At 39.7% G+C, this 22,855-nt stretch overlaps 1 protein-coding gene across 3 annotated transcripts in view; it reads left to right on the forward strand.

Moving 5' to 3' along the window:
• The window catches only part of prkar1b (protein kinase, cAMP-dependent, regulatory, type I, beta), a 64,728-nt gene that overhangs the window by 17,057 nt on the left and 24,816 nt on the right, over window positions 1-22,855 (forward strand). For all 3 annotated transcript variants that reach the window (XM_030141218.1, XM_030141220.1, XM_030141219.1), the window contains 3 exons: window positions 1,141-1,232; window positions 17,975-18,036; window positions 22,192-22,238. In XM_030141218.1, coding sequence (XP_029997078.1) covers window positions 1,141-1,232; window positions 17,975-18,036; window positions 22,192-22,238 — 201 coding nt within the window. The remainder of the gene's footprint in view (window positions 1-1,140; window positions 1,233-17,974; window positions 18,037-22,191; window positions 22,239-22,855) is intronic.

Genomic DNA, 22,855 nt, shown 5'->3' on the forward strand with positions numbered 1-22,855 from the left:
TAGCCTGACAGTTATATTAAAATGTGATTTTTCAACAGAAATTAAATGCCTGCCTTTCATGATCTCTTCTACAGTGTGTCTACTTGTAGTCGTTGCTGTCAAATCATTACAATTTGTCCTTTCCCATGCGGTTTTAACCCATTTTTTGTTTGTATTTGGCTGCAACTGGATGTCTTAATCATTACCCATACTATGAATCATACTTTTGAGTGATTCAAAGCTGGTTGCCTGCACACGTCATGATCCCCTGGGTGTTGGTGATGGAGCTGACTCGTGGAGGATAAGGAGCTGATCCATAGTCTGAAACCTGAAAATTATTTCTACAGCTGAGCCCTTGTTAGTGTTTGGGTCCTCCTGTCACTGTTTTTGGGCCAGATTAGCATCTTTCTTTCTACTGGGGAGGATTTCACATGTGGTTTTGTGTGTATTTGTACACATGTGCACAGTGCTGAGTGGTTATCTTCATGTGGAGACATCTGTTGCTTTAACTTCACTATAGCCTGACTCCTCCTTCTCCCTCACCACCAGACACAAAACACAAACACAGATGCATATGCACACAACCACATACAGTTTTCTCCTCTTCCCAAAGTTGTTCATATTTTTCCACAATCCTCCTAAGTTATTTCTTTTTTTCCTCTCATGCATATGGTTATTTTTCCATTTTGTCATATAGCTTATTTTTAGTACTTATTCTTGTCTATTTCTCTTTTTATGTGTTCCTTACATTACAGTAAAAAGAGCTTAAGTTCTCTTCTAAAATGCCCTAAATACAGACTTCAGCAGCTTTGTTGTGGCTACAGACTTTCTCATTCCCTTTCCCTGACACACACACTGCAGAGCGTCTGGGACATGAAAATGCATGTTTTATGAATGAGTTAAGGCCTCTTGAGAATTTTAAGAGCTGTGTGACATTTTGAGTGTAATCCCTGAACAGATGGGCTTTCCCAAAAATACAGACACACGTGTGGGATATTCCTTTCAGAGTTTGCCAATACTCTGCTCTTTAATTACTCATTTTAGTCCACTTTTGAAGTCTAGCCTATAATGTGTTTATGCTGGTTTGTTTCATGTGTCCACCTGCACAAAGCTGTTGCAGTCCACTTTATTGTAATGGCTATGACCACTTTGTCTACACAGGTGATTCCTAAGGACTACAAAACCATGACCGCCTTGGCTAAGGCCATCTCCAAGAATGTGCTGTTTGCTCATCTGGATGACAATGAGAGAAGGTACAAACTTCTGAGAAAACACACTATCTATTAATGTTATATGTATGTAATTTATGTATGCATATGTTTGTAATTTTGTAAAACCCTGAACAGTCTATTTTTCAGTTGGGTACATTGCCCTTGTGGCCACTGTGTGCCAGTGTTGCTTTCTTTGGAAGATTCAGAAGTCAGCTGAGACACCTACAGAAAGAAATGGAGGGGGGTGAACATGGGGAGAGGTGGCAGAAGGAGGATGGAGTATAGCATACTATGACCAACTTGTACTGTCTAAGTGTATTGTGCTGTGATTTTGGTTCTCATGGTAACATGTATGCATGTCATAGTTATGTTATGAATTCAGATATGGGCGGTGGTACACAGATACATTGGAAAGAAATCAACAATTATTCATAGACATCTATAATGGAGAGGAAGCCAATTTTTTCCTTTTCATGCCATCTGCTTCCTTGTTCCTTCTTTTTCCTCTTCTCTTCAACCATCCTTTCTCCATCCATCTGTCCCAGATATCTAGTGATGCCTGGGTCTGGCTTTGACAAAGAATGGGGGTGTTGTGGGAAAGGCTCTCAGGTGTCTGGCGGTCCCGCCTGCCAGCCGGAATAGTGTTTCATTGGCGGGGAGAATCCATTATGCCCTATGGAGAGGAAACACCGGAGCTTTCCTGTCGGCTAAAGCCCTCATGGACCAAACCCAAAACACACTCTTTCCAGTCTTTCGTCAGCTGACAATTTACCATGCTCCCTTGGCACAGGCACGCAAGCCTGATTGCATGTCAGTGCCTCTGAAGCTGCCCTGACTCGAGTGCAACATGTGATAGATCAGGACAGTCGAAAAAACCATGCACTTGGGTGGCTGATGTGGCAGATCAGTGTTACACCAGAAAAATATGTGGCAATAGACCATAAACCATCAGGTTTTAATGTATTCAAGGCCTCTTGGCATGCTGAGCTATGTAACGGTGTTGTCATCAGTGTGGTGGAACCATGCATGATGTAGAATTTATTCGACTGGCTGTCATGTTTCTTGTCTCGCTACACACAGCTAGCATCAGCTATTAATGCAGTGAACACAGGAATACATTGTTGTGGGATTTGTGGGTGAACATGCTGTTTGCAGCGCTGAAGGCTTTCAGTTAGTGGACCTTGTCTGATTTGCTATACTGAAGAGTGGTATGGCAGTTAGTTGGCTATGCTTTCTTCTTCAACATACACTTTCTATCCCCCCTCTGTCACTTAGTCTCACTCCCTCTTCTGTTCTTCCTCAGTCTTCACTCCCAGATGATGATGTCTGATGGCTGGCTTGTTGCCTCTCTGGTTGCTTGGTTGCATTGCGGTTTTGTTGCGGTTGTTGTCCGTAGGGTCCTTACAGAGAGAAGTGTAGTGATGTACGGCCAATGTGGTCCTCCAGCATTAATGAAAATTGCATGCTCCAATCAGCAGCTCTTTCTGGAGAACATGGCTAAATTACTGGCATTTCTGCTTCATGTTGTCTCAGGTAATCATAGTAATATCTCTGTAAAAAGAAATAATTAAAGAAAAATAAGCTCCAGAGTAAATATAGGCTACTTTGCGTGTTGACGCCTTCTGTCATTGGCACTGATGCAGCGGACATATGAAGTACATTGGCTTCTTCAGATGTACCAGAGAGCTGTCAAGAACTGATGCACATTAACAGATGGAGCCTGACTCACAGTCCCCTCTCACTTGCTCACTCTTTTCTTACTCTTCTCTCATTCTGCAAACTGGTCTTTTGACTTATCAGATACCCTTGGACATGTGGTTTAATTGACTGAGAAGGTAGTCATAGTTGACCGTTACTCCTGGTATGGACCAGTGCTAGACTGTACGATATACAAAAAGATTATTGGTCATCATCAAGGGTGGGTACCACTTAATTTATTATAGGATGACAGGTGCTTGAATGTGAATAGTGCTTCTGATTGCTTTTTCTCTGTGCTGGTTTACAGTGGTTAGTATTTTTTGTTGCAGTCACTGATTGGCTAAAAACACTCCTGAAAAAAATGTGTTTTTGTTTGTGTATTAGAGGAAAACCAGAGGGCTGATAGCTGTGTGAGCCTCATGGAAATATCTTGTGTGATTAGTCACTCAGCAGTTATGTAAGATGAACACCACACAATTTGTTCCCCCATTAGCACTATATTATTCTATCATCCCCTTTCATAATGAGCAAAACTGAAAACAATGAAGCCCTCTTTGTTTCTCTGCTCTCTCCAAGGCTTGCTTTCTTCTTTCATCACTTTTGTCTTGTGTTGGCCTCTTTTTTTCCCCTTTGTGTCCACTCTTGCCTCATCTCTTGTTTATAATCTGTTTCGTTTCCTTAAGCGACTCTTCACTCTGTGAAATCCGATACATCTTTTTCCAAACAGCTACTAATCAAGACTTCAATTAAACTGTATTTGCATATATTAACATATGAAAGTTAATGCCCTCGATATGATGTTTTAGTGTATAACGCTAACAACTGTGGTGTGAATGTCATCATTTATACATATTTTACACATCAGCAGTAGAATTGGTCCTGTCAAGTTTATATGGGACTGATATATGAATACAGAAATTGGACCAACAGCATTACTGATGTTGAAAAGAAAGAAAACCTACTACCTTTGTAATGCCTACCTTATCTTTTTGTTTCACAAATTGATGCTAATATTAGTACTGTGTTTTGAAGAAACACACTCCAATAATTTCTGATCCTTCTTTTTTTTTATATAACACTAACTTGGGTTGCAAAACTTGGTCAGTTATATTGTAATTACATTGGATAGTATCACTTATCCACGTGTAATTCTTATTTCAGTATATGCCCTTAAAGAAATATGCAAAGATTACCAGTCTTTTTTTAACTCAACTGCCCAAGTTGAAAGAAAATAGGAAAATAATGTACCTCCTTTCACTTTTCATTTTTAACTTCTCCTCTTATTGCCACTGAATCCAAAATATCACTGTACACTTTGTACCATTAAATTGCTACATTTTGTGATTATAATATAACTGATTTGATTAATTTTGCAGGCCTAAAATGAGTACAAATACACACACATAATCCAAAACATGGATACCAGTGTCACTACAAAGGATGATAGATATTTCATGATTTTGAGAAACGCATACACAAACCCACACACACACACACAGACACACACACACATTCATACATTCTCAAGTATGCGTGTCAGACTGTGTTCCCAGTGAGGCTGCTCCAGCTGGGAGCATGGAGTCTTTGATTAACACACCATTCCATATGTCAAACTTTATGACTGAAAAGTTTTTGAGCACCGCCAGCCGTGCTGTGTGTGTGCAGTGCATCTCTCTGCAGCTGCCTGGAAGTTCAATATTAAAACATTACCCTCATTATTATTAAGTAGCTGCTTTTTCTTAAGCACTTGTCAGACTAGACATTACAGCAACAAGGAAATAAAATCAATTAATGTACTTCCTGTGGTTGTGTTTACAATAGAAGAAAGTATATTAAGTTCATATTTATCTTGCAAAGAAAAACATATATTCTGTACATTGCACCCATATAAAAACATTGCAAATCTTGGATTCTTTTTTATCTCATTTAATAAAATAGTCATGGTTTGTTTGGAATGAAAACATAAGGATTGAGCACATACTATCAGGGGACATGTCTGTCTATCTCTTTGACCTTGGCTGGTCTCTAAACAGAAGTCTGAACCTCTGCCATGGCGTTGCTCCCAGCAGGCCACTGGATGGACCTCCCTATTTGCAGCCCATTAGCTGCCATAATGACCTCATAAGAGTATGAGCTGCCCACACAGACACACAAGCACACATGATAAGCTGGGAGCAGGTGTTTGATTTCACATTGTGTTAAGCTTGCATTGCTAACACCCAAATCAGCTGCTACCACCTGTCTCAATATTGTAACCGTACAGAAGTTATCATATCAACTGAAACTATTATCTCATCTTACTATCTGCATATCTGATTATTCTGTTACGGTTTCAGCTACCTAACAACACTTGGATGATAGTTTTCAGATTAATGGTCTTGATAAGAAAACTGCGGATAATGGAAAGAATCAGGTGATTTTATTTTGCACCTTTCTGAAAGTCTGGGCTTCGACAAAGTGTCACATGTCATTGTGTGTGGTTATGTTGTGTATATGGAGATGTGCATACGTGCACAAAACCTGTTTGTCCAGGTGCAGCCACAGTGAGAGATTTGCCACCTTATCTCCCTACCTTTTCCTGCTGTTAAATGCCAATTGGGAATCAGTCTTTTAATATACTCAATAGAACTGTTATCATTTGTTTAAACATATTCTTTCAGCTCCCACTGTAATTATGTTTCTTATCTGACTTCCTACTAAAGCGATATGAAATTAGACTTCTGATAGCAATAAAGTATATGTGTTTATGTTGGCCTGTTTTTGTCAGGAATTTAGCACACCTGGATAAATGACCTTGGTGATCTATCCCCGTTTTGTATGTATAAGTGCAGCAATAAGCAGACACAGGACCAATTCTTTGAGGTCACAACCATAGATTAATGGTAGAAGATGAGGCCTCTGGGAAATCTGTTAGAGCTTTTTTGGTTTTATTTGTCCCTCGACACATAAATAGACATGTATAAATATATATGCAAGCCATCTTGTCCTGACTGCTTGCATTAGGCTAATGTGTTCATTCCATAAAACACTCTCCTGGGAACAGCTCAGAGACTACTGTAGAAGACCTCTTTTTAACATCATAAATGCACTGACAAGTACAAGAAAACCCTCTTCATCCCACTCTGTCTTGGCACAGTGTTTACACAGTTCTAAAACAACATTGCCACCTGGTACCACAGTTGTTCAAACTTTTCAGCACTGTGCTAGTTTGTCTGTGACATGCAGGAAAAACCTGAAAATACAAGGTAGGTCAATGAACGTTCTACTAGACTTCACAAAACACTCTATATATTCCTTTACCTACTGTATAAATTTTATCCATCAAAAAGTCTGCATTTGCATTTGGAAAAGGGGTTGTAAAGGATGTAAAGGCTTACATCATCCTGCCTGCTTTAATCCTAATTAACAACCAGAGTAATGAGTTGATGAAGTGACAGATTAGTTGACCTCTAACCCTAAACCCTGACCTTTGTACCTTCCTCACTGGCCCCCGTCGATGGACATGGAACATCTTTTCGTGTAAAAAGCTCAGCACTCAGTCTGTGTGTGCATGAAGAGATGCCAAAACAACAATAAATCAGTGAGTGACAGAAAACCTAAATAAACAAACATTATTGAAGGATAGACACTTATACTGCCTGAGAAAGAACAGCTTTGTCTCATGTTCCTGCGGAGGTTTATTTAAGACCAGCATTAAGGGACAAAACAAAGAGGATGCAACTGGAGATAGGATACTGCGTAGCAGTATCAGATGGACACATCTCCTGTCATCATATCTGATAGCTTCCTCATTTTATCACGCTTCTATCAGTAGCTGTGGAGGCTGAGGACAGTGAAAGCTCATGAAATGAGAGGCACCGGTTTTTAGTCACCCTACAGGCAATATAATTTTGATCAAATATGGCAAAATGCTGCCATATCCATATCTATTATGCTTCAAATGATATACAGGAGATACATGTATGAATTTGGTGTGTGTTATTACCAAAGAGCAGCCCCTAGGGGGTGTTTTTGCCTCACACAGATCATACAGATACCACTCAATACTTATGCTAGACAGAAATTAATCCTTGTGCTGGAGAAAAATGCATACATCCCAGACTATTGTGTGTCTACTGTCTTGCATGTGTTGACACATGTGTTAGGTGACTCCCTGGAGACTGTTTTTCCTGGCAGTACACTGGGCAGAGGGAACAGGATGCAGTGGTACTGAATGGCAGTGGATGGCTATTATCTCCTCATTCAAGTCTTTTTTTTTTCTTGTAAGTGGAGGATAAAGATGGAGGAAGTTCCCTTTAGTCTGTCACACTTCTGTGGTGAGTGAGTGTCTAGATTTTACAGTTATGTTTGCTTTCCCGTCATTGATGCTGCGTGTTCAGGTGGATGATGGTTGACCGTGTCTATGATTTGTATTTTATGGTGGGCTATGAAATAACAGCCATCTACAGCATGAACAAATTAGCAGGTTTCTGTTGTGTTTTGTTTAGTCTAGTTGTTTGTGTGTGTTTCCTGTCTGACTTGTCCCCTCATTTACTCTCTGTGTGTTTTCTTCCCTGTTCTTCCTGAGATCCTGGTGGTCCTCTTTTCCCCTCTTTTCAAAATTCACTCCTCTCTCCTCTCTTCCTGTCTTTCTTCTTCACTCAGTCTCATTCACATCTACATCCAAACCCATACCCGATCCCTCCCCCACATTCATGTGTAGTCATCTCTCTCTGTCCCCTGCATGGCTTTGTGCTGCTGCTACAATGCCAGGGGCCAGTCGATGAGGTCACTCTCCACAGGAGAGCTGCAGGCCTGACTGAATCTCGACCATCCCCACCACCACCGTCCTGCACACAGAAGTCTAATAGTCTCACCTCCCCCAGTACACCAGCTTGGATATCTTTACCTTCATGCCCACACAGACCACAAGACACGCACACTAATTTATCACCTTGAAAGAAGCACTTATTCATATCAGCCAGTCCGTATACTCACAAGTTTGCAAAGACAGATTCATGCATGTCAACACATGTTTGCACAAACACACAGATATACACATGTGCACAGGTATTTAAAAACTTTTCTCTATCATATCCTCTGCTGTGTTTGAGCCTGTTCCCAGTGGACTCTTGCTCCCCTGTGATCTTTCTCCATTTCTTGCCTCATTTCATCTACTCTTCAGAAACTGGTGAGTCATGTACTACCTAGAGTGAGTGTCTGGAGTCCTTTTAGAAATCTCCATTCCATCCTAAATGTACCCCAAGAGTCAGTCAGTTTTCCAACTAGCAGTGATTCATGCCTGCCTTTTTCATCTGCTTATACCATCAGTGTATGTGTTTAGCCATTTATGTTTGTGGGTGCAATTCCTAATGTGCAAGCCATGAAAAGCATCTCTATGGTGCTTCCCTTCACATATGTACATGTTTGTCCTGTATTTAAAAGGAGGGAAACAAGCTGTTAAAGTGGTTAGGTTGACACTGATCAGTCACTTTTCATTTCATGTTGATGAATATTGAGGCTAAATGTAGGAGTATGCATGACAGTGACCTCCTAGTCAGTGTATGCCCCTGTTGTGAGAACATCATGTTCCTGCAACCCTTCAGTGGCTTTATAGCTCATCCAGGCTTGAAGTACAACCCACTCACTGACCACCACACATTAGCAGGGGACAAAGTAGCCCAGCACCATAAAAGAATAGGCAGGGTTGGCCCACTGCCTCCTATTGTATACATCACGTCCACTTTGTCTATCTACTGTGATAGGTTCCAGTGCACAAGCACAGACAACAGTTTAGTTATAGCGTGTTAATTCTCCCATGACCTCCTTATTGGTTTGTGGTCGTCACTGGTTGAGTTTTTTTAGATTAAAGGTTGTCGGAGGAGACATCTCTCAGAATCGTACATCTATATCAAGTTGCTATATGTTGTGACTGTTAAATAAAAATACATCATAACAATTGCTAATATGACCACATTCCATGGTATTAGCACATTTACAGGTGGTACTAGTCGGTTGCTCAACACAGGTCTGCAGGCTGTGTCTGAAGCTGTACAACTTTACAGCTGGGAAGGCCTTACGTCAGTCAGATGTCAGCTATTGAATGTCAGCTATTCCCCTTTTATGCACCCGGCAAACCTCTTACCTCACTGCCCGGAGTGTTGGTTGATGAGGTTTATACACCCATATACAATGCAAACGCTCACACACTTTTGAATATTGTGTCACTTTTAGCCCTTAGCAGTTCAGCATTGGATCCCTCTTCTTTAATTCTCTCCATCTAGCCATCTATTCATCACTCTTTCCATTTCCTCAGGCTTTGAGCCATTTTCTTTTTTGTCACTTGCAGATTCAGTGCATATCTACATTTTTGAGTGTGCAGGTATAATGTGCCACACTGTGTAAACACCTCTCAGTTTAAGCTCCAACAAAGGACAATTTGTGTTCCAATCCACTTCTCAAATAGTTATCTTGTTCTCGTGCTTGTCCTCTGCTAGAGAAAGGAGAGGGTGGTGGAGACGGGAGAGGAAAAGACATGCCCCCGGGATAGCGGCATGTTGTGTGATGTTTAGCGACGTGTCAGGATATGAGTATGTGAGAGAGCGAGATAAACCAATAGAGGTACGACGGAGAGAAATCGAGGCACAACCTTGGACAAGTTTACACGATGAATGGGATTGTTTTATGTGCAAATAATATGATTTTAACTGGTTGAAAATTATTCTTTTTTGCCCCTGTCTGTTTAAAAAAGACAGTGTCTCCCCCTTTCATTCCAGTGGCACGTCCCCTGTAGACACATCAGAGAGGCCGGGGCTTAGGCTTGTCAACACCTTATTCAGCTTGACCCTTTTTCCCGCTAAGTGGAGGAAGGAGCTTGCTTTTTCATGCCCCGGAGCAAACAACAAAGGAGAAAGGAGGCACTACGAAAGTGTGAAAATGCATGGCTATTGAAAATGTGATCTGAAATGACTATAGATAAAACAAAACTAAATAAAGAAAGGTGAACAGTTTTTAGTGAACAGAGTAGTATTATAATAACCATACTGATCAAATATTAGATGAGTAAGGGAGAGCCTATTGAGTGGCAGCAGGACATATTTATGATATTTTTAGGGTGACATCATGGCTGCATCAGCAGGTGGTGTGAGCTGGATTAGCAGGTAGGCCTTGTCACTTAATACACACCAGTTAGGTTTTAATTTTGAATACAATTTTGAATACTGTATGCATGTTTGAATACATCTAAGTTTGACAATTATTTCAACTTTAAAGAAATGTATTTATCCATATTAATATGGATTATTTTCTGTACCTTCTAACACATCCTGCTTTCCTCGCACACATCCTCAAATGCACCCTCTGTATTTCCCTCCTTTCATCCTCAGACATCCAACTCTGCCCCTCACATCACTGATGCCAACATGAATGTCTTTGTGTGATGGGTATTTTCCAGGCAGTAGACACAGTAAAGAAATGAGGCTTGGCAAACTCCAGAAGATTATCATTAAAGCTGACAGCATTACAAATGAGATTTTTAAAACTTGTGCATGTGAGTGACAGTGTGTGTGTCATTGATCATTTGCATAGACGTGACTGTGATAAAGGTGTTAAATTGATTTTGTTGGCTTAAGTTGTATGCTATTCACTACATCTTTTCTCTGTACTCTCTCTCTGCACTATATTCTTCCCCATGAACTCCAATTCTCTCACTACTTTTTCTTCTATTTGAGCCCACACATCCAAGCCTGTCCTTCCTATTTCCATGCCAGTGACATGACAACGCGAGGAAAGCACTGGCACTAAATACAGTGTATAGTGAGGAGGTGATAAAGGCAATTTACCCCCTCGTGAAGTTGGCGTTGGCAGGCGAGCAGGGTCCAAGGTGCCACAGTCAGTTCAGTGTTAGTTCAGCCTGATGGTTTATTTGAGGACTTCTGTTTCAATAAGGCTCAAAGGTTTCAGGAAAGCTACTGTCAGTCTCTGAATCTTTGCCAAACTTTTTGTAGCTTGCGCAACTGTGAGATCTATTGCTCCCACTTCGTTAGATACTTAATAAGGTAGAATTTATCAACAGTCAAAATAATAACAAGATTTATTTGGGTGACATGTCTCTTTGTCATCAGCAACGTGAAGTTTTCCTGCATCTAATTGGCTCACTGCACTACTTACTCATCTGTCAGTAACATTTCATTAAATGTTGCGGCTTCTGGGTTTTTCGTAACTCATAAAAATATGTTTCTCCTTCTCTTAGGTGGTCCGACTATTGCAGTACATTCACAGTTTCACAGCAGTGTGCAGGTCACAGAGATCACCACCTTTACACAGATACTCAGACACATCCATACATTGAGGGAACAGGATGCATCCATGTTTACACCCCTTATAAACCCCACAAATCCAGGTGTGTGGGTTTAACAGTGTACTCCCTGCCCTCTGCTGGTTTTTAAATACAACTTACAGCTTTTAATCACACCGCTCACTCTAACTAGACCTCCACGTATGCACATTAGCATTAGCCTCCATTATATCTTCGAGGCAAAAATATCAGCACTCTTAAGTTCTGTTAGGGGTTTATGTTTTTGTTGTGCAATAGACCAGTGCTAATTATATGACCACTATGTTTTGGCACTTATGATTTTTATCAGACCTGGAGTCGTAGAGCTTAAGGGCTTAATCCAAGAGCAGTCTGGGAAAAGGCAGGGTGAGTCTGGAGAAGTGAAAGTTCCCTTTCTCTTTCACTGACCTTGGCTTCCTCTCCCATCCCACATTGTTGACCACCTTTAAGTGTTCATTGCCACCAGCCGTAAACTGTTACGTCCACCTGTAAACCTGCTGGACCACCTCTGTGCTGCGTGGTTGCCTGCTCCATTGAACTTTTCTGTTAAAAGCTCTTACTTGTACAAACTGTATGTTAATGTAAATCAGAAATGAAATATTCAGCATTATGTAGCTTTAATATGCACAAATTTTGATGTACTATCTGTAGTTTAACCACAAGCTATAGAGCAATACAATCAAAAAGCAAAAAAAAAAAAAAATCCTAAATGGGTACAAAATAATTAAATCAAGTACTGGTCTTTTAATTGGTTACCTGCTGAACTCCTCTGCTTGTTGTCATGAAATATCCATACCAGTGCAAGTGGTCAACATCAGTGTGTGAACAGAGGATGTAGTCTGTTAAGATACAGTTCACATTGCAGCTTTTTTTTTTAAAGGTTTTGTGGGCCAGTATGAAAAAAAATGAGCAGCAGCTGGCATGGCCCAGTCCCTCTACATTTTCTGAGCCTCCAGGGAGAGACGAGGCGCGTGCCAAGAGCTTTCATGTCATAAATATCCTCCCTGAATGCTTCAGTGCTTTATAATTACAGCTCCTTCATCTCCCTTTTTTCTCACACACACTCGGCTGCCTATTGTCAGCGGTGTGTGTCAGTCGGTGAATGCATCAGTATATGCTCATGCTGGTATGTTTATGTAATTAGATGGTTTTCATGTTGTACACACAGTGGGGTGGGCTGGTTGTTCTGTGTAACTTTGGCTGGTTGTGCTCAACTTTAAACTCTGGACATTAAACTCCACACCACTTAGTTAGCCTCATAAAACTGTTTTCCATCGTACTGTGATATACCCATAATGAGTCACACAACAGGCTAGTAAACAATTCATTTTACCACCATCATCAGTGAAAATCAGGTTTGTTTGTGTTCTTGTTCTGTTTGTTTGTATCTTGTGACCATTGTGCTGAGTAATCAAAAGCCATCCTGTGTGTGTCAACCACAGCAACCTGCTGCTTTAGTTTAAGCGGTTGGGAATTTGCTCAGTGCATTTCTGGAGCCTCACAAGAGCTTTTAATGATTAGTTGGATAAGTATGTAGCCCTAGCCCCCTTGGTTTCTAATCTTATCAACTCTATAACATTAAATATGTACTGTATGCATGTATAAACAAGCATCAATAAAATCTGAGGTTTAGAAGTTTGCTTTTTCTGACTGTGTTGGTGTGGTTTGATCAGAGTGGATTGTCAGACGGATAGTTTGTCATTGTTTAAAAGCAAACAACCACCACAGCTGTCACCGCAATTTATGCACAGTAATACATGAAACCACGTCTTTCAAGCTAATTTTTTCCACTTGTAGAGGCCAGCGAGAAAAGTGAGGACCAAAAACTAGATGTGTCTCTCTGATGAAATAATAAAGTTATCAGAAATGATTCATGTACATGTACAAATCCTTCACTCACTGTCAGAGTCGGGGAAAGCAAAGGGTGAAACACATTCTTAAAAACATTATTAAAACATTCTTAGAGGCTTCATTTTGTTACAAAAATAAAGGGGCCTTTCACAGATATGAAAATACTAAAAATTCCCTCATTCCTTTTGTCAAATCATCAAATGTGTGTGTAAATATATAAACAATGTAGATATGTGTAATCATCTCACCATCTCTCACATATGGAGCACATGACTATCTCAGCTTAACTCAACTTCCCATCAATGTCAGCCTCTAACCTATTACAAATCTTTTATCCCCCATTGTATTTTTTTTTTTTTTTTTATTCTTCATACCTTGCAATTGTAGAGTTCTAAGACTATAAGACTATTGTTCTCATTTGCTACAACCAGCAGTGAATTATTGTTGACTGTGGTAGTGAGAATTAATCTTTCAAGCACTTATGGCATGAACGCCAGCCAAACCAGTGGCATGATTCTGCCAAGCCAGGGCACAACTTTGAGAGCTGGGAAGTTCCCCCTGTGCTGTGCAGTTGTTGATTATTTTGATGATTGCAAAACCTCTTCCACCCAGACAGCGAGTACTCTGGATGGGTTTCCGCATTAAAGGCTTGTGTAACTCAACATTCTGCGGCCCATTTAGAAACACAAAGACATGGCGGCATGCTGCTCTGTTTAAGAGCTCTTTGGTGTTAATGGCATAATGGCAGTGCTGTGTGTTGAGGTACTAATGTAAGAGATAAGGAGTCTGGTGCTGAACAAATAAACAGTTGTGATGTAGCAGAGATTAAAGACGGAGGGACGAGGTGAGAGGCTGTTGAATACAATCCGGAAGAACAGTCAAACCGGCAATATCAAGCAGACAGATTTCATTGAATTAACCCTTAAACACTTGAACTGTTTTTGTGACAACTTCAACATGTGTTTTTTTTCTCTACATTTAACCTTTCCTAAGATACTTATTTGTATATTATCTTATGTATTTTTCAGTGAAAATCAGGGGTTGTCCTATTTTTTTTTAAAATTTCCTGATCAGGTAAATTTGAAGAAAAAGCAACTTTGAGCAAAATATATCATTAACTAAGGGGTGTCAAACTACTTTTAGTTCAGGGGCCACATTCAGCCCAATATGATCAGAAGTGGGCCGGACCCATAAAATACTAACAGTTAAAAATGTACAATTACATTATGAAAATCTTTACATCTACAAAGTTTCATTAAAAATATGAATAACATGAACATCCTGAAATAACTGCAATTTATATATGCTTATCATTCACACATGACAACTTATAGTTCACGGTAGATCTAAAAATACACAAAACATTTAGTAACAGGCAGAATATTGTTAAAATTACACTTACTGCTCTTAAGACATTTCAGGTTGTTCATATTTTGTTCTGGTTATACACATTTTTTGTGAAAGGATAGTTTTGTGAATGTAAGCATTTGTAGTTGTCATTATTTATAGGTTATTAGGATACTAGTTTACTGATCTGACCCACTTGAGATAATTTTGGTTTTCATGTGGAACCTGAACTAAAATGATTTTGACATCCTTGACTGTTGATATCTTCAGTGTAATTTTTACCTTTCACAAATTCAACAGGCTGGATCGGACCTTTTGGCAGGCTGGTTTAGGCCCGCGGGACGTATGTTTGACTCTTGTGCATTAACTGAATGGGAGTAAAAATTATCTACCACCACTACCATTTGTCAAACTTCATGGGCTATATTGGTTAATCAGTGTTGGACAAACTATTGTGTCTTTATGTTCACTATGGAGCCTTTGAACATCCAAATGGATCATATCTGCTGTTGCTGTGAAACCATATTTTACCTGAAATGTTCGAAGTATTGATAGGATTAATGTTTCAGAAGTTATTCAACAGTTTAGCTCAGTAGATGTTTTTTTCTGATGATGATTTTTCTGGATATTTGGGAGTATTATGGCCTTGTGATGCATTGTGCATGCATGCACATTAGTGTAAAGGATAAATAAACTTGTTATATCTAGTCATAACCACTGTGTGCACCCACAGTGCAACATTCATTTTGAGATGGTAGCACTTTTAGGTGACTGAAGTAATTCTGCAGGGCATGACAGACATGTTTTTCTTTATTATATCCTTTCCTACCAGTCGTACATGTTTTGACTTCATCAGTTCCCCCTTTAAACTTGAAACACACAGTATAAGTGCTGTCAGAGTGATGTCATCTGGACAGGAAATATGAGTGTACATGACTAGATGGTTTGTAAGACATTCAAATGACATCAGAATTATGCCAAGGATGGTAGGATAAAAGAAGTAAACAAGTGGGCATTTATTTGGATGCATGTTTGCATTTTTCTCCTGGTGTAAATGCCTGTGCAGTGCTGGGTATCTCTAGATATATCAACCATGACGGAAGCTTTGTCTCATCCCCTCGGGTGGAGGTGAACTTCCCAAGCCCCCACGGTGTCTGCCGGGTCTCTCTGTCAGAACAGCACACCCATTGTAAGGAGGGTTTCTCTGCCATTTATAAGGTCAGAGAGGGTACAGGTAGCATAAAGGACAAGATTAATCACTTCATCTTTGAGAGGCAGGAAGGGGGCGATAGACCAAGAGAAGGGAAGAAATAGGCGGAGCAGTGGGGAATTAGAAGGAAGAAAGGGATAATTGAGAGGGAAGAGAAAAAGTGATTGAGAACAGACAGGGAGGAAGTTGGGTATGAAGAAAGGGAAAGAGACAGGTAAAGATGAGGGGAAGTAATTACCTGCATGAGTGTCTTTGTTGTGCTCAGTGATGCATTCAGGGAAGGATGGAGAGTGGCAGGACATGGAAAAAAAGAGGTGGTCAAGGGTAATTACCTGAACTTTGGTGCCTTTTGATGACTATGGTTCAGTCTGGAATGATGCATCAAGATTGTCACATGCTTATCATTTATTGTTTATCTGTTTTGAATTCAATACAGATTGAGTCATTTTGATGTCAACTCACAAAATGCCAGAATAACTTTTAATGTCATTCGCTGTGACAGTGATTTAGTTAATGACTAATGATGTAAAATTTGTATTCCAGTAGTATTTTGCTATTAAGTCATGTCTCCTGCTGAATCTGTCTTGCTTAGGCCAGTATTTCAGTAAACCCCATACTAGCAGTTAAACATGACCTGAAACTAACTGCTCCAAAGCTCCCTGAATAAACAGGCTTCATGCCGAGCGCAGGTGGCCACAGATGTGAGGAGGGTTGAGGGCACTGCTGCAGATGTGGCTCTGACTAATCACCATCAAAGGTTTTTGAATATGCATGTTGTATGCGAGTGTCAGTGTATGTGTTTTCATCATGAATGCTTTTGCTGCACCATGTTATTACAAGTGTGTATAAGTTTGTCGACAGGCAGAAAGTAGTGAGCTTTTTGCACGCACAGCACCATGTGGACTGGAGGTTGTGTTTTATGTGACCTACAGTATATACACGCTACCTAACTGTGACCGTGCATCTTTTAGCCCTCTTTACTTCAAAGGTTTGTTTTTTTCTGCCGTGCATGTGCACTGGGTGTCTTCTGGTACATGTGAGTCAGTGGCCAGCTGTGATACAAAGGGCCTACCTGTAGGTGTAGTTGGCTCAAATCCACCTTCTTAAGTCTGCTTTTTATTCAGTGTCACATAAACAAATACCAGCACAGCCCGTTCACTTCCAAACCGCCTGAATAACATTCTCAGATCTATCCCTAACATCTGTTGACCTGTAGTTTTTTGTTGTTTTTTTTTCTACCGGTGAACAGCAACACTTCAGTGTTTGCACTAGCAAGTGCTGCAGAGCCTGTTGTACTGTCATGAGCGCAGACATACTCAACACCCACACATTATTTTGTAAAAACCTGTGTTTTCATAAGGAATTTAAGCTCCGACACAAATGCACTGCTTCAAACATACACACAGGGCTCAAACTTGCCCCACATTCACTCAGCAGGTCTTGTCTTTGATATGTCTGACCCTCTCTTATTGTTTTTTCTATATTCCTCTAAAAGACGGGTGGTATGCAGCTGATTAGATAGATAAATATACCCTGAAGGTGAGAAATAGGAAGGGAGGAGGAGAGGAAGGATACAGAGTTTACTCTTGTCCCAACACATCCCAGCAGTGGAACTTTAATCTGAGGAGGCTTCATGCATTTAAACGGCCCGATTAGGAGCAGTCTAACAGGCGCTTTCCCTGCCGGGCTGAAACAGAAATTAAGTGCTTAGGCACAGCCGGCATTTTGCTTGTTTTCTCAGTGCCTTTTCAAAAGATATACTCAGAGGTACAAGCTTTGATCATCGGCTGAAACAACAGTCATGTTTAGGCTTATGTGCTTTACTAATAAAGGTCTAAAGATGTGGAGAAAGTACCAGAATAACAGTGTTTTGGCATAAATACCAGTAGAAATAAGTATTTGTAACCTAACACACAAGAAAGCACTGTCAGAGATATTATTGAGTGCATGCTTTTTAACCTGACAGTGAACCAGGCTTTGGCTAATAAGTGGTCCATACCTTTTTTAATGATTTTTAATGACAGAAGTGATTAGTTGAATATTACTAGTAATGAAATTTAAGTAGGTGTGGAGTCAGGATATGTGTGGTGGGGTCATCCAGAGTTCCCAGGCTTGTCTCTTTGGCTATGCTACCTGCCTGGCAATGAATAATGGCTTTAGATGACAGAGTCAATGCAGTGATTAGGCCTGCTTTGTCTTTTCTACTGCACCAAGGAAAAGAATCATTTGTGTGCAATAAATATGTGACTACGTAAACAAAATATGGTGATTTTTGCAATGTAAAAGTAAATATATGGATAAACAATGCAGAGTTTTCACTGTTTCTTGTTTCTTTCTCTTTTTTTTTCTCTCTTCTTGTTTTAGTGACATATTTGATGCCATGTTCCCAGTCACCCACATTGCGGGAGAAACAGTCATCCAGCAGGGTAAGTATCCACTTTATCAGTTGAGTGTAGTCATAATTGTGAGTAGCTGTAATTTCAGTTTATATAATTGATGACCTGATGATTCTGGGCTGTTAATAATGTGAAAACTCTGTCTTATTGAGCATTATACTTGAAAACATAATTAAAATTGTCAATACATAACTGGAACACAGACAGAGAAAAATGGCCAATTACTAACAGTCATTCTGTCTTTTTTCAATAGTTATGCAGATAATACAGATGATTCTAATATTTCTTGCCTTGGCAGTGATTTGATCCACTCAGCTACTTTAGTGGAAAGAAATAAATTAAGTAAATTACACAAATCAATGAAGGCATCTATTGCACTTCTCAAGTTTGACTTTGTCTGCGCACATACAGCCCCCCCCCCCCTTTTCTTCATATCCTCACTCACACATCCCCTCATTCTGCACCAGATGTCAGGTCTTTCTCTCCTCTTCTTAACCACAGTCGTCAAACTCTTCACTCTAGACATCCCTGGACTTTGAAGGAACACAGAGCCAAGCCGCGCCAGACTGTATTTTTCCAGTGCCCCCCACTCAAACTCCTATCAAACACAGACACGTTTTAACCACCCATTAAAAAACACTGAGAACACAGTCTCTCAGACCAGTGCAGATAATTTCAGATAGCACTGCATTCACACCTGCACAAAATCACTAAGGTTACACTTGTGTGAGAGAGAACGCATGCATGCTTTTACATAACTCACACACTTAAGGGAACACACCCACTTAGTCACTCCCATCTACTTTTAAGACAGCATCCAAGAGTATATCAGTCCTAATTTGGTGATAATAAGACTAGGCGAACTTTACCGGCCTTGAGTCCCAGACAGCCCATTGTTTTAAACACTATAGGGTACAGTATACGGTATGTACACTGCTGATGTCATTGCTAATGTCTGGAGTACTGTAGAGCTTCAAGAAATCACCACAGTTACTGAACATTCACACACTATTTAAACACAGTAAGGATTTATTAACTCAGTGCGTGGAGTGCTATTTAAACAAAAAATGGATTTCACACAAAAATTAGTGAAGGGATGACTGTATTGCTTAAACAGACTAAATTAAAGGGGTCATATTTTGCTAAACCCACTTTTATTAGTCTTTGGTACATTTATTTGTGTATTTGGGGACCCTAATAGTTCATAAAGTTTGAATTTGAACCCTCCAGGTGCTGCAAAGCTGTCTTTAAATTCATTCCAGCAAAAATTAAGTGGATTTCCACAACCTGTTTCAATTCCTTCTTAATTTCTTACGTTTACAACTAGTTATGTCACAACATTTGTACATATAACGTCAAGACTTCCGACGAGCATTTCTCCGAGTCCGCCATAACTGTTTGTCAGCAGCAGCGGTTGTAGTCCATACTGAAAATATGTCCACACTTCGAGCCGATTACCTAAAATGTTCAGTTGTTGGATGTATTAACGAACTCAAGTGGCTGAATGGGACAGAGCGCACAGTCAGCAGCCCGGAAGGGGGTGGGGTCATGTGCATTTAAAGGGCCAGCGCTCAAAACGACCTTTTTTGTGTCATTACTCAAAAATACAGGGTGGGGAAGCAAAATTTACAATGAACATTTAGTTATTTTTTCTCAGCTGGCACTACGTCAATTGTTTTGAAACCAAACATATATTGATGTCATAATCATACCTAACACTATTATCCATACCTTTTCAGAAACTTTTGCCCATATGAGTAATCAGGAAAGCAAACATCAAAGAGTGTGTGATTTGCTGAATGCACTCGTCACACCAAAGGAGATTTCAAAAATAGTTGGAGTGTCCATAAAGACTGTTTATAATGGAAAGAAGAGAATGACTATGAGCAAAACTATTATGAGAAAGTCTGGAAGATACTATTAAAGAAGAATGGGAGAAGTTGTCACCCGAATATTTGAGGAACACTTGCGCAAGTTTCAGGAAGCGTGTGAAGGCAGTTATTGAGAAAGAAGGAGGACACATAGAATAAAAACATTTTCTATTATGTAAATTTTCTTGTGGCAAATAAATTCTCATGACTTTCAATAAACTAATTGGTCATACACTGTCTTTCAATCCCTGCCTCAAAATATTGTAAATTTTGCTTCCCCACCCTGTAGGGTTGAAGATGGACCTGTCGAGTTTAATTAATGAAGAATTCAGACCCAAGCACAGCATTTACAGTTTATGTAGACCACAGGGAAATGTTTTAAAATGTATATTCCCATTTAAAAAAGCAAAATATCATTCCTTTAAAGTTAAGTCCAGTTGCTTTTACAGGTTAAATGTAACCAACTATTAAGAGGAAAAGGAAAATAAACTATCAAATCTATAATACGAAAATGAAAAACTTAATTTTGGACAACAATGGAGCACCAGTACTGTGGATTTATAAAACGGAGAAAAAGATGCTCTTTTCCATTCACGAATATTTGCCCTTGTTATAGTGTGACATACAGCTCCAATGGCAAAACTACAAAACTCTAATATAATACAAAGCAGTCAGACAGTGCAGTACCACATTACCACATAATAATACATAAAAAACACCAATAACGTTTTAAGGTGTTCAAAATGATATATGAAACATCACTCATTCTTCATGAGATGCCAAATATAAAAAAAAAAATTAAATTAAATAAAATTAAAAAGGCAACAACTTAAGACTTGTCACTCCCTGCTTAAGGCTTAAGCTATTAGAGTAGTGTAGCTGAAACTGCTTGTTTTTGCATATACTGGCTCTGAATGAAAGAGGCAGAATATGTGAAGGGTCCTTCATGATGCACAAACAGCTTATATCCCAAGGATGCAATCAATGTTGTCCTTTCAAATGCAGCCAAAGAACTTTTAACAGTGTGCACAACAATTACCTTGTGTTGACACAAATCCACCAGCCTCTGAGTGTGCGTGCGCATTCTGGTCAAATATTTGCCTGCGCTCTCAGGCGTAGGGGGGATTGGAAGGGCGCCTAACAAAGGCCTGAAAACTGACGTGATAAAAGACAGGAAGAGTTGAAGAAAAGAAAGACAGAGTGAGAGGGATTTGAAAGAGATAGATGAGATGAAAGAGAGGCAGAGGCAGAAAGAGATAGCAGAGGGCCAGGTCGCTGCAGGTTGTGTGTGTCTGGGGTCTCCACTGGGACACACATCAGACAGACGAGGAGCATTTGTGTGACAAATAGAGCCGTATGATTAACGAGCACTCTCCACTCGGTATTAATTAGCCGTGTGAACTCCTGTGAACTTTCCACACAAGGTGCTCTGATCATTTCAACTCCATGGGAGACACACAAGAACACGTAATACACAGACGCACCTAAACGCAACCCAATTTAACTGAGCAAAATGCACATATATGTTGATTTCACATATACACATGCATTATTACCCCTTTGTACTTTCTATAGACTTAAATTTGTACAGTATCGGTCTGTGTATGTCATGGCCATCTGATTTCCGTTGTTGTGTTTTTTTTTTTTGTTTTGTCAGTCTCTTGGGAAAACAATGTCGTCCGGGACATTGAAAAAGACCTATCTATGGCAAAATAGGAATGGAAATGGAGCAAAATTTTTCTCAATCCAATTTTCCATTTTCCACAGCACCTGAAGTCAGTTAAAGAGCTGTTTTTTGTTTTTTTGATTTTAAGAAGAACAACAGGATACAAGTCCTTTTCTGTTTTTTGTTTACCAATTTTATAACCAAAAACGAAATACAGGTCGTCTTCTGTTTTTCATTTTTTAATTTGAAAATGGAAATTGGATAGCTGCGACATGCACAGACCAGTAGCTTACAAAAAAGTCACAGGGAGAGGTGTATGTGGTCACTCATTTTTCATTATTTCCCCAGAGCCCTGTGTGATGGATCAATTAAAAGACCACCCTTTTTGAGCCTGACTAGATGCTTTTAGCTAACAAACGAAAAATCCGATCTCACAATTCCTGTCAAATTTCTTTAAAACCACAGCATGCTTACGTCACATCCATTTTTTCCAGGTTTCTCTCTTCTAGACAAGTTTGGTCTGTTGTGTTAAAACTACTTTAGAAGTCAGTAGTCTGAGTGATTAGAGACAAAGAAATGATATTGAGTAGTAAGTAATGACTTTGGATCTTTCACAAAATCCTTTGTTTTCTCTTTTCTTCCCTTTAGGTGATGAAGGTGACAACTTCTATGTGATTGACCAAGGAGAAGTGGATGTAAGTGGCTGATATGAACACTAAATTATTAGGTTTATTTATTTCAATAAAAGCAAGTAAAGTAAATACAATCCTAAAATGCTTCCGATATGCAGCACCTCTTCATATCAGATATTTGCAATTCAGTGGAAAAAGCCACTTATCTCACCTCATGTTGAGACAATGTTTTCCTTTCACAGTAAACAGTTGTTTGGATTCCTCCTATGTTTTGTTCCTTTCAAAGTTCACCTCCACTCTGATGACAATCAGAACACAGCGCTGTAGACTCCAGCACACTGTGAAGGCAGTCGAACTGAGAATGTCTTTTGTCTTAGCAAGCCTAAAACAGCGATAGAGTTAAGTGGAGAGATAAAACAGGAGCTGATGGAAAGTTAAACAGGAAGTGACCTTATCAGCTTACAGAGGTTGGTACAGAGACAGTGGATACAGAAAGAGAAGCAGGTTTGCGTGGTTGGCCAAGCATGCTGACATAGTCCGCCTACCTGAGAGATGGAAACAGTGTAGAAATGCTGCCTTGATAAACATTCATTTTTTACACATGTTAGTTCTGTCAGTTTTGTTTGAAAGATGTCTTGTTTTCTACAGAAGTTGGGTGGACGTTCAATCCCATTTTTAGA

The sequence above is a fragment of the Sphaeramia orbicularis genome, chromosome 8 (assembly GCF_902148855.1).
Source record: "Sphaeramia orbicularis chromosome 8, fSphaOr1.1, whole genome shotgun sequence".
NCBI lineage: Eukaryota > Metazoa > Chordata > Actinopteri > Kurtiformes > Apogonidae > Sphaeramia > Sphaeramia orbicularis.